Source organism: Pteropus medius, unplaced genomic scaffold (assembly GCF_902729225.1).
Source record: "Pteropus medius unplaced genomic scaffold, Ma_sr-lr_union100, whole genome shotgun sequence".
Classification (NCBI taxonomy): domain Eukaryota; kingdom Metazoa; phylum Chordata; class Mammalia; order Chiroptera; family Pteropodidae; genus Pteropus; species Pteropus medius.
Window position 1 is genome coordinate 1,763,964 of NW_024344433.1, and position 11,396 is coordinate 1,775,359.

Here is an 11,396-nt window from a genome sequence, read left to right on the forward strand (position 1 = left end):
GGCCTGTGACTTGGGGAAGTGCTTCACCCTGGGCCCCTGGGGTTTCCCTGGGCTCCAGGGAGGGAAGAAGCCTGGCACCACTCCTACCTAGAAACTCACCGTGGCTCCAGCCTTTCCCACCTTTCCCAGGCTGGAGTCATCCTCACCCGGTAGCCCAGGGTCTTGGCCTCAGAGAATCATGTTCTGGCCTAGGTTGGCCACTAACCTGCTGCCCAACCCCCGAAGTGGGGGAGGGGGTAGGGGACATCAACCCCTCTGGCCCAAGGTCTCCAAGTAGAAGAGAGACTGCACCCTTCAGTGTAGAAATCACTGGTAGAAGCAGGCACAAGTCAACTTTTGCTGTGACAAATTCCTGGGGGTGGGGAGGAGTGGAACATCCTGGAAGGCACAGGGAAAAGAGAGAGGAAGCTGGGCGAGGGACACCACAGCCGAAGTCCCTGGGAAGGGGGATGTGCATCTGAGAAGCCAGTCCCCAAGGCATGAGAAGCGCGCAGAACGCCAAGGGGGTGGGCGCGCTCTTCCAGGCTGCGGCGGAAAGAGGGGGTGTTTGGGCCGCACTGCCCCCGGCACACACCTTCTCTCAGGAGCTAGTCCCCGGTCCTCCCCAAGCGCATCCGCCCCCAGTCCCGGGCGACCCGCCCGCATGAGGCCGCAGGGGCGGCGCTGGCGCCTTCCTGCTCTGCCCTTGTATGGTGGCTTGGGGGCCGGGCCAGGCTACTTAAGGCTGGGCTGCCAACAGCTGCCGGAGCAGACGGCGGGGCCGCGCGGAGAGCTCGGGGAGAGGGAGGAGTGGGGAGCAGAGGGGAAGCGCAGGAAGAGGCCGGAGCCATGGGGCTGGAGGAGGCACGAGAGCTGGAGTGCGCGGCGCTGGGCGCGCTGCTGCGGGAGCCGCGGGAGGCCGAGCGCACGCTGCTGCTCGACTGCCGCCCCTTCTTGGCTTTCTGCCGGCGCCACGTGCGCGCCGCGCGGCCCGTGTCCTGGAACGCGATGCTGCGGCGCCGCTCGCGCGGCCCGCCCGCTGCCGCCCTCGCCTGCCTGCTGCCTGACCGCACGCTGCGGGCGCGCCTGGCCCGCGGGGAGCTGGCGCGCGCTGTGGTGCTGGACCAAGCCGGCGCCTCGCTGGCCGCGCTGCCCCCCGACGGTCCGGCCCGCGTGCTGCTGTCAGCGCTGCTGCATGAGACCCGCGCCGGGCCTACCGCTGTGTGCTTCCTGCGAGGTGAGAGCCCGGCCCTCCGGCTAACCGTGCCTGGCCCTCCCTTCCCCGCCCTCCCGCTAACCTTGCCTGGCCTTCCCCGCAGGAGGCTTCGACGCCTTCCTGGCTTGCTGTCCCGACCTGTGTTCTGAGTCCCCTGCCCCGGCGATGTCGCCTGCTGGGGCCGAAAACAGCCGCTCAGACCTCAGGGCTCCTTTCTATGACCAGGTGAGTTGAGATCAGGGATCTTTGTCACTGTCCCCGTGTGTATGCCTGGCATAAGTGGCTCGTGAGCGCCTCCATGGGTCTGTGGATGTCTGCAGCTTGTTTGAGAGCTGGGGAAGCGGGAGCGTGTGAATCTGTGAGGGGACATCTCTGTGTGTCTCCCGTGGCCTCATACTCGCAGTGGATCCTGGTCAGGCCTGGGCGGAGCCGACCTCATTCGCGCCCCTCCCCGTCCAGGGTGGCCCGGTAGAGATCTTGCCCTACCTGTTCCTGGGCAGCTGCAGCCACTCATCGGACCTGCAGGGGCTGCAGGCCTGCGGCATCACCGCCGTCCTCAACGTCTCCGCCAGCTGCCCCAACCACTTTGAGGGCCTTCTGCGCTACAAGAGCATCCCTGTGGAGGACAACCAGATGGCGGAGATCAGTGCCTGGTTCCAGGAGGCCATATGCTTCATTGGTAAGAAGGTGCCTAGGCTCGGACGGGAGGCGCTCAGGGGTGGGACTGGGGCACCGGTGTCCCCGCCCACCTTCCCGCCTGATCCCGCCCATCTCTCTTGCAGACTCGGTGAAGAACAGTGGGGGCCGGGTACTGGTGCACTGCCAGGCAGGCATCTCCCGCTCGGCTACCATCTGCCTGGCGTACCTCATACAGAGCCGCCGCGTGAGGCTGGACGAGGCCTTCGACTTTGTTAAGCAACGTCGGGGTGTCATCTCGCCCAACTTCAGTTTCATGGGGCAGCTGCTGCAGTTTGAGACTCAGGTGCTGTGTCATTGAGGCAGGCGGAGACGCACAGAGCTGCGGTTCCTGGCCAGCTGACTGGGGACAGCTGGGCTCCCCTTGGGCCCCCTGCCAGTCCCCCTCACCTCAATTTCGAAAGCCCTCAGGCGGGGGCCCTGGGGGTGCAGGAATGCTGGACCGTCTCACCTGGTGCTCTTCTGCTAAGGGTCTGAGGGCCCGCTCTCATTCAGCGATGAGAACGGTGGGTTGCTCTGCTTCCCTCCCTCATCCTCTGGCAGAAACTACCTGGACTCTACATCCATGAACCCACTGGTCCCACAACCATGTTGAAGCCCTTGGCAGCCTGAGCGCCCCAAGGAACAAGCTGTGACAACCAGAGCCCTGTCTGGGGGTGGTACACCCTGGAGCCCTGTGTTCCTGCAAGGACGTGGGCTTGGGGGAGCGCTGTGTCCCTTTTGCGTGTGTGGATGTGAGCATTTCATGCCCCTGTTGGTGCTGGAAAGTTATTTGTATTCAACTGACAGTTAACACTCCCTCCCCCACTTCCTCCCAGCCCCGTGGGTGGGGCTGGAAACTTAGCACTTTATATTTATACAGAAACTTGAGGATGTGTCAATAAAATATTGTTTTGTTTAAAAAACAACTTCTCAAGCATCTGGTCTCAAGTCAGTGCCCAGGAAAGTGTTCAAAAGCTGTTTCCTAAGCAGAACTCACCTTTCTTTGTGCCTGGAGCCTGGGCACCAAAGGGAGAAGTTGTAAGTGGGCCCTCACAGGCAGGAGGCTCCCTCCCAGCCCCAGCTCTCTGGTGCGGGTGGTCTTTTCCTGGGCAATGTCCTGTCTCAGCTGAACGAGGTGGTTCTGGGAGGCTGGCTCCAGTCTTATTCCTGTTACTGGTTTTGGTCCTGTGGGGAAAAAGCTGGGTCTACGACTCAGAACTGGGCCCAGCACTGCTCTAGTCAGACCCTACTTCCTTTCTGGAGCATGTGGATGGGTGTGTGTATACCCATGTAAGTGGCTGTCCTATGGTTGTGGCTGCCTTGTTCTTGGCCTGCACACACCTACATGGCATATGTGTGGACCTTCCTACATCCTGCATGTGTCTGCGTGTACCCCAGGGTGTGGCTGTCCCCATACAGTGTGCCCGTAGCAGGCCTCCACTTGCCTACCATCGGGCAGCACAGCTTCTCCCCTCCACATGCCCAGGCTGGGCCCCCAGGTCTCAGAATGCCTGTCCATGCCTGTCTCCTGTTCTGGAGCTACTTGTCCCCAGAAGGCATGTGGCCTGGTGTCTGGTGTGGAGGACATGTCACCGGTGATGGGCTTCGTCACTCTTCATGCTGACCCAACTAATGTGTCTTTACTGAACACCAGTGACAAGCTCAGATGTGCAGGAAGAACGAAGTGTCTGGGAAGACGTGAGACAGGGCCCAGCCAGGCCAGCACGGGGGCACCTGCCAAGGCTGCCGGCGGAGGGCGGGGTGTGGAGGCCCGGCCTGCTTCAGCTTCCACTCTGATGCGCTTCCAGACACTCGGACACTTGGATACTTGGAGCGCCATCTCACTAACTGTATTTTGTCCTTCCGGACTCAGCTCAACGGTCACCCTGAAGAACACCGTCTCTTACTGAGGCACACCTCAGTGGGGCAGTGGAGTTTGTTTGTTCATTTATTTTATTTTATTTTTTTAGATTTTTAGCTATTTGGTTATTTTTATTTAATATTTTTACTTCTATATTAAATTGGCAGAGTAGCTTCTGATGGTTAGAGGGCCAGTTTTGCTTCACCTCATTGTACTTCAGTTTCCTTGTCCAGAAAATAGGGTTTTATCACGAGCCCCCACCTGTTAGGGTGGTACTGAGAATGAAACAAGTGAATGCACGTCAAGCCCCTGCACCTGTGCCTAATAGGTGCTCAGGAAGTGTTAGCTCCTGGCGTCCGAGAGGGGAAGATTTTCAGGTGTACTATCATGCCTCTCGACCAGTCTGGATGCTCACGAGGGTGGGGCCTGTACTCTGCTGAGCCCCGCATGAGTGTGGCACGAGAGGACACTCAGTCCATGTAGCTAAATGAAGGACAAACAGCCTGTCTGCTACCCCACTCTTGCTCCCTCTGCTCCCTTCTGAGAACTTTCATTGAACCTTGCATTTGCCCCCCATGGTGCCTTGTGCCCAGCTTCTCCCCACACTCTCACCCATCTCAGCCAAGCCAGGAAGGCTTGGGGTCCAGCCTTCCTACTGGGGGTCCAGAAGGCTTGGGTCTGGGCTGGGGGTGGGGAACACCACGGGAGTTGGCGGGGCTTCAGGTGGAGTTGGTTGGGGAGGAGCTACAGGTGGGGGTGCTGGAGAAGCTGCTATTTAAGGAGGGGCTTGCTCTAAATCTGCAGCCTCATCCAGGTGGATTTGAGCTTCTACCGGCCCACCAGGCCCACCATAGATAGCACAGCATGGGAGGTCTCTGGCCTTGGGTGCTGGGTCTGCTCTCTCTGCCAGGTAAGCGGCTGCTCACTTTCCTGTTTTGGCTCTAGCCTGCAGTGCTTGGAAGAAGCTGAAACCTGTAGGGCTCCGAGTTGGTCCGAATGGCCCAAGACTGGGTTCTTCAGGAGTGCCCCCTAGAGCCAGTTCCTGGGGCCCCAAGGGCAGGCCTCCTGAAGACCCTGGGAGCAGAGGGCCTGCCTGGCAGGAGGTGGCAGGTGTGGCACTTGGACTCCTCGTTCTGCTGGCCAGGCCAGGCTTTCCCAGGCTGAGCCCAATCTCCAGAGGCCTGGGCTGAGGAGGGGGCCGTGTGGCAGGGTCTGAGGCTAGCTTGCACCCTGCCATCAGCGTTGGAGCCTGAGGTGCTTCCTTTTGCCTCTGCTACCTCAGACACAGACACTCAGAGCTCAGGGCTGCTCTTGGAGCCCAACTTTGGTCTTGATAAAGGATCCCCTTTCAGAGTGGTCTCAGCCTTGGTGCCAGCGGGAGCTGGGAGGGAGGCTGTGCAGGCTCCCAGGACACGTTGCGGGAGGCCATGCTGCCCTTAGCGAAGCTCCTGGGTCCTGGGTCTCTGTGTCCCATTGTCTTCTCTCATTGGGGGCACTTCGGCCCCATGTGTCTCGGCCAGGTTGGATCCTAGGAGCACCCCCAGCCTCCAGCTGCCCAGGAGCCTGTGGGAACAGCTTCTCAGGCCTTGCCTCTGAGGAAACCCAGACGTCTTGGGACAAGGACATCCCTGCGATTAACCAAGGTGAGGGTCCCGCGTCCTGTCATGGGATGGCAGGCACAACATCATCCAGGTGGTGGGGAGAGAGCTATGCTGAGTGCTCAGCCAGGCAGGAGAGGCTAAGGGGAAGCACGGAGCCTGTTTTTGGGCCCCTGTGCGTGGTCTGCAGACAGCTTCTTCCAGGTCAGCGTTTCGTGTCTCTGCGTCTCCTCTGCCAGGCTGCTACTTATAGCAAGCGGGGAAAGCAGGGTTTTTATAAATGGCCTCATGAAAGCAGGGGTCCCTGGGGCTTTCCATGTCTGGCGCTGGGTTCAGTCATTGATGGACTCTTGAAAACAAGTCAGCCACCTGGTTGCAGGTGTGAGGGGATGAGCTGGGGATACAGACAAAAAGCAGCAGAGGCCCAGGGCCTCCCTGTGGGGTCTTAGGTGGAGAGTGGAATATGCAGACATCCTGGTACCAAGCTGATCGAAACAAAGACTGGGGTTCAGACACAGATGCGTTGGGGAACAGGGTGACCTTGCCCTAGGGGTTGGCACTGCAGATGTGGTAGCCACCATAGGGTGTGCCCTTTCCTTGCTCTGTGAGCTGACCTGGAGCAGGGCAGGATGGAAGCTTTTTGTCACGGTGACCCATCTGGAGGTAGCCAGACTCAATCTGAGGCTTCCCTGGCGTTGGTTTTTCAATGCTGTGGAGACCCTCTCATCTTGCACTTTCAGGACTGACAATTAGGTACCCACCAGTAGCAGCGTTCCAGCTGCTGGGATGTAGGCTGCTGAGACCCCGCAGATAAAGACCCGTGGCCAGGGATGCTGGGAGGCTGCTCCGTCCACAGCCAGGGGAGTCCACACTGACTCTTGGGGACCTGGCACTGGCCCTGCCTCAAGGTGGGCCAAGCCTTATTGGGGCGCGGGGTGGGATCAGGGCTGAGCCTGGCTCTTCCTGGCACTCTAGCTTCCTTCAGTCCCTCGGGACACCCCTTCAGAAGCCTCCTAGCTGGGGCTCTGTTTCTAGGGAGCCCAGCCTCAGGAGCCTGCGGGGTACCAGACCCTCTTCAGAGATTCCTTGTGGGGCTGAGATCTCAGGAAAGAGGCAGGTGGTGGAGAAGGGCTGCCACTGTGGCAGGAAATGGGTGGGAGAGAGGGAGGAGAGAAAAGCTGAGAAGGGAGGAGTGGGAGGGATAGAGAGGGCCAGGCTCCTGGGAGGCAGTACTCACCCCTTTCCTGTGTGCAGCAAGCTGAAAGTTCTGTCACTTGCCACCGCCAGGGTCCTGAATACCACACAGAGGGGCAGGAGTTAGATAGGGTTTCAGGTGGGACGAGAGCCCAGGGTGTGCCCCAGTGAATGTGGCTTAGGCTTAGGACGAAGAAGGTAGAGGCTGTTCCCTGACAGCAGAGGGTCCTCCCTGCAGGAGACGGGGATTAGGACCCTGTCCTGTGCGCCTCAGGAGCCACAGACTGCATTTGAGCAAGGGAAGGGTGCGGGCAGGCTGAGAATCATCACACTGCGGATTGGGGCTTGGGGCCACATAGCCTCAGTGCCCAGGGGAGATCTGGCTCAGAGCTGGCGTTGCCTGGCCTGGTAGCCAAGGCCTCTGCTGGGCCTTCTGGAGAGCCTGTGTCCTGGGGGACTGAGCCCACACACACTCCTCCCTTTCTTCCCAGGACTCATCCCAGAGGAAACCCCAGAGAGCAGCTTCCTCCTCGAGGGCGACATCCTCCGGCCGGTGAGTGAGGGTAGAGGGTAGAGGCCAGGATCCTTCTTTGTCACTCATAGCCTGGTAGACATCTCCTCTTGCCGAAGTCTGAGCATATGTCCTATTAGGAATAGCCGGCCTGAATGCAAAGCAGGCAACATCTGGAGTGGCGGCATTCTGGGAGGGCTTCCTGAAGGAAGGGCTTTGAACCCTCATGACCCAGCTTGGTACCCTGCCCAGGGGAGGTGCTCAGGAAGTACTGGGACGAGAGGAGAGAAGCACAGTTTGGCAGGGTGGTGGGAGAGCTGGAGGGAGGTTTGGTGAACATCGGGGTTAGCTACTAGCCTGGGAAGGCAGAACAAGAAGCAATGTAACTGCCATCCTGGCAGGGGCTGGAGGGCGGAGTCAGAAAGGACTGGGTGGGAATTGGGGCAACTTGCCAATGGAGAAGGGAACCCGTGGCTCAGCAGAGTTGTACCACTCTTAAGGGACTAGAGTTGGCAGAAGGCTCCAGAACAGGATAGTGACCTGGTGAGAGCAAGGCTGTCTATGGTTTGGAGGCCGCCTATAGATGGCACACATGAGGCTGGGGTGGAGAGCCAGAGGCAGCCCCAGGGCTGGACAGGGTCCCTGGGACTGGGACAAGCAAGGCCCCTGTTCTGCATCTCCCATTGAGTTGGGGGTAAGAGTAGAATCCGGTAAAACTGTTGGCTTGTGGGGCAGGACAGGCCACGGCTGTGAAGCCTATGCTTCAAAGGGTTTTGGTTGGTAGAAGACAGGGTAAAAGCTGCCATGGCCAGGGGTGTTTCCTCAGAATCAGGCTGGGGAGGACTCTGTCTCCATCTTCCCACTGCACATGCAGGCAGCTTAGGACATGCTATGTATGCTCTGGGAAGGGGCTGCCAGTGGGGCTCTGAGCACTTGTGGACCCAGCCCCCTGGGTGCTGGGATGCCTACCCAACACTCAGGGACAAGTTTCTCTGCTTGATAGAATCAGCCGCAGGTTATGTGTGCTGCAGAATAAAGGCTGTGTTGTGCAGTGCAATTCACACAGCCAACTTCCCAGCTTCTATCCAGTTTCTAATGGCCTCCCACCCTCATGCCTAGGCCCTGTCTTTCAGATCTTTAGGGCTCTTGTGGCCTGAGGTGTGGCACCCTTGGGGGCAGGAAGCTTGACTGGCCTATGTCCCCAGGAGTCCCTGAACTCTGCCCTCTTTCCTTAGAGTCCCTTCCGCCTGTTCTCAGCTACCAGCAACAAGTGGCCCAAAGATGGGGACATTGTGGAGGTCCCCTTCCTGCTCTCCAGCCAGTATGGTGAGTGAACACTGGGGCCCAGTGCCTATTCCCATTGCAGCCTGGGCTCAGCTCTGGGTTTTCTCTTCTTCCTCTACGTCCCCATACCCCTCCACCAGCACCATCCAAAGAGCCCTTCCGCTAGAAGTCAATACTTTTTTTTTTTAATAAAGAAGAGGTGGTACATATATACAATGCAATACTACTCAGCTAGGAAAAAGAAGAACCATTTGTGACAACGCAGATGGATCTTGAGAGTGACGTGCTCAGTGAAATAAATTAGATAGAAAAGGACAGAAGCCATATGATTTCATTCATATGTGGGATATAAACAAAGTAACAGATGAACTAACAACATAAAACATTGGACTATCTGATCCATTCTGAGACCCCTACAGCCCAGGGAACAGTGACCTATCTGAGGTCACATGGCCAGGGTTTGTCTGGAGCCAGCTTTCTTCCCCTGACACGATCATGCTGCCCTTTCTTGACACCCCGCAGCTCAGATGTGTCCCCTCTCGCCCTCACGTAGAGGTTCAGGGCACGAGAGCTCTGGGGGCCTGGCCAGAGATTCAGCCAGGGTGTCCTTTCTCCAGATGATCCCAGCCGCGAGGTTATCCTGCAGGCATTTGCTGAGTTTGAACGCTTCACGTGCATCAGGTTTGTCACCTACCATGGCCAGAGAGACTTCATCTCCATCGTCCCCATGCCCGGGTGAGTGCTCCTGGATGTGTGCCTGTGCATGCGTAAGCATGTGTGTGCAGGGTGCGTTACGCAGCTTTCTTCTGAGTTCATCCTGGGATGGAGTGAGCTGTTGTCTAGAACCTACTTCTGGGGCTGATCTACCTAGGTCCAATCCCCTTGCTCATTCAACGTGAACTGTACTTGCAAGCCTCAGCATAGCAGGCTGGATTAGCGGGGTGGGCAGTGGTGGAGGAGGCAGTTAGGTGCTTCCTTTATAAGCCCTCATTCCCGGGAGATCTCATAGTCTGGTGGGAGAGTGCAAGTTTGCTGGGACAGAACTGGCCTCTGGTCCAGGTTCCACAGTGCAGGAGCCACCTGACTGCGGGCAAGTCCCTTAATTCTGTGCTTTTTTGCCTTCTCTCTGTACTGAGGGTGGTGTAGCACCTACTTCCTAGCTTGTCAGGAGCCTGAGCTAATGTGTGTGACAACTTTGATTCGGGGCTGCCCTGTGGGTACCCTCACTTAATGAGCTGCTTCTGTCACCCACATTAGTGTCAGCTCTCACCTCCTCCTTATAGCCCAGGCTGGTAATGGGGCTCCAACACACCCACTTCCCAGAAGGCCAGGCAGTAATGGGGCTTGAGAATCACAAGCCTGGGACTAGAGTCCAGGATGGCGGTGACATGTTAGTCTCATCCACCCCAGGACTTGGGAGAAGGGGAGGGGCTGGATCTGCTCTGACTCTCTGGGCCGGTGCCCACCGAGATCACTGTCATGGCCCTGCAGGTGCTTCTCCAGTGTGGGGCGCAGTGGAGGAATGCAGGTGGTGTCCCTAGCACCCACTTGTCTCCAGAGGGGCCCAGGTATTGTCCTGCATGAGCTCATGCACGTGCTGGGCTTCTGGCACGAGCATGCACGGGCTGACCGGGACCGCTATATCCGTGTCAACTGGGATGAGATCCTTCCAGGTAAGCCAGGGGATGCAAAGGCCAGGCCAGGCCTGAGAGTCCATGGAGAGAGGGCTACAGGTATGGGCCAAGGCCCATGGAGTTGCCTGGCTGTTTGGAAGAGTTGTCCATCTTCTCCACTATCTGCCTGTCTCCCATGGGGAAGTTCGGGTGGCCTGCCTTCCTGAGACCTGGAAAGTGGACCAGATGCTGTTGCTCTGGGCATTAAGCCTTTACCTGTCCACCCAAGTCATGCCCAGGATGGAGCATTGTCATTTCTCCTCATGGGCACTGTGGGTTACCTGAGGATGGGTTGATGGCATCCTATGACCCATGCTTATCGTGTACCCATCTAGCAGCTCCTCATGTGCCAGACACCACTGTGTGTGTAGGGGTGGGGGTAGGGGGTGGGCTGTGTTCCAGCCAGGGGTGGGGCTGAGCCAAGCAGAGGCCTGGTAGTGGGTAGTGGGCAGCGTGTGCCCAGTGTCAGAGACAAGTGGCCGAGGGCTGTGCTGCAGGAGCTTGGTACCTGTGTGGGCACACTGGTGGGCATGTGGAACTCAGGAATACTTGTGAAAACTCATGACAGCCATGAAAACTTCCAGTTTGAAAATGTGGAATTAATACAAATGGTTTGATCATGATGTAAAGTAAAAAGTAGAAACTAATAACAAATCAAACCTAAAAACTTCTTCTACTTGAAAATTAAAGTTCAAAAACAAACTGCAAACCTTTCTTTTAGCTCTGGGGTTAAAGAAATTGCAAGAATTCTAAAAAAAAAAATGTAATATGCATTAGAACTAATGGTTCACAGCTAAAGTAAGACTCAGGGAAAGGAAAATGTGTAGACTTAAATGCTTACTTTGTTCTATTTTTATTGATAGAAGTATTTCAATTTAAGAAAAAAAATAAAAAAGTGGAAAGGAATTAAGGTAAAAGCAAGAATTAATGAATTAGGAAACAAACAGCACTAATAAGCTCAAGAGCTGCTGCTTAACAATAAAACGGGTTAAAACACCTGCTACTCTAATGGGAAATATTACTTAAGAATGGAGAAAAATGAGAACATATTTGTATTTAGTTAATATGTATGGAACAGACTCTGCTAGGATACACGAACTATTAACAGTAATAAACTGAGGGTGGAGGGTGAGGTTGCAGAAGAGGACGGAGTGGGAGACTTATTGTATATCTTAAGCTTTTGATTTCTGAACCGGATGAATATATTGCCTATTCCAAATTATATTGAATAATATAAAGATTTTTTAAAGGAATAAAACACTCTTGATGGGCAGGTATTTCAGGCAGGTGATGGGACGCCATTTGATTCATGGTGAGGGGGCTGCTGGTGAGCAAAGGTGACCACAGGAAATATAAATGACTGGGGGGCATGATTTAGAGAGCCAAAGATGGAGGGTGCAGC

The 11,396-nt window shown here is 56.5% G+C and overlaps 2 protein-coding genes across 2 annotated transcripts in view; both read left to right on the forward strand.

The window, feature by feature from the left end:
• The first annotated feature begins 732 nt into the window (after positions 1-732).
• On the forward strand, positions 733-4,342 carry DUSP2 (dual specificity phosphatase 2). Its single transcript, XM_039872566.1, has 4 exons — positions 733-1,216; positions 1,299-1,420; positions 1,655-1,874; positions 1,978-4,342. Exons 1-4 carry the CDS (start codon positions 829-831, stop codon positions 2,190-2,192), a joined length of 945 nt encoding a protein of 314 aa, XP_039728500.1. The 5' UTR covers positions 733-828; the 3' UTR covers positions 2,193-4,342.
• A 104-nt stretch (positions 4,343-4,446) lies between these two features.
• The window catches only part of ASTL (astacin like metalloendopeptidase), an 8,811-nt gene continuing 1,861 nt past the window's right edge, over positions 4,447-11,396 (forward strand). Inside the window, exons 1-6 of the mRNA XM_039872640.1 lie at positions 4,447-4,644; positions 5,255-5,377; positions 7,018-7,079; positions 8,273-8,363; positions 8,939-9,056; positions 9,813-9,994. Of these exons, the coding sequence (XP_039728574.1) occupies positions 4,599-4,644; positions 5,255-5,377; positions 7,018-7,079; positions 8,273-8,363; positions 8,939-9,056; positions 9,813-9,994 (622 nt within the window). The 5' untranslated portion in view covers positions 4,447-4,598. The remainder of the gene's footprint in view (positions 4,645-5,254; positions 5,378-7,017; positions 7,080-8,272; positions 8,364-8,938; positions 9,057-9,812; positions 9,995-11,396) is intronic.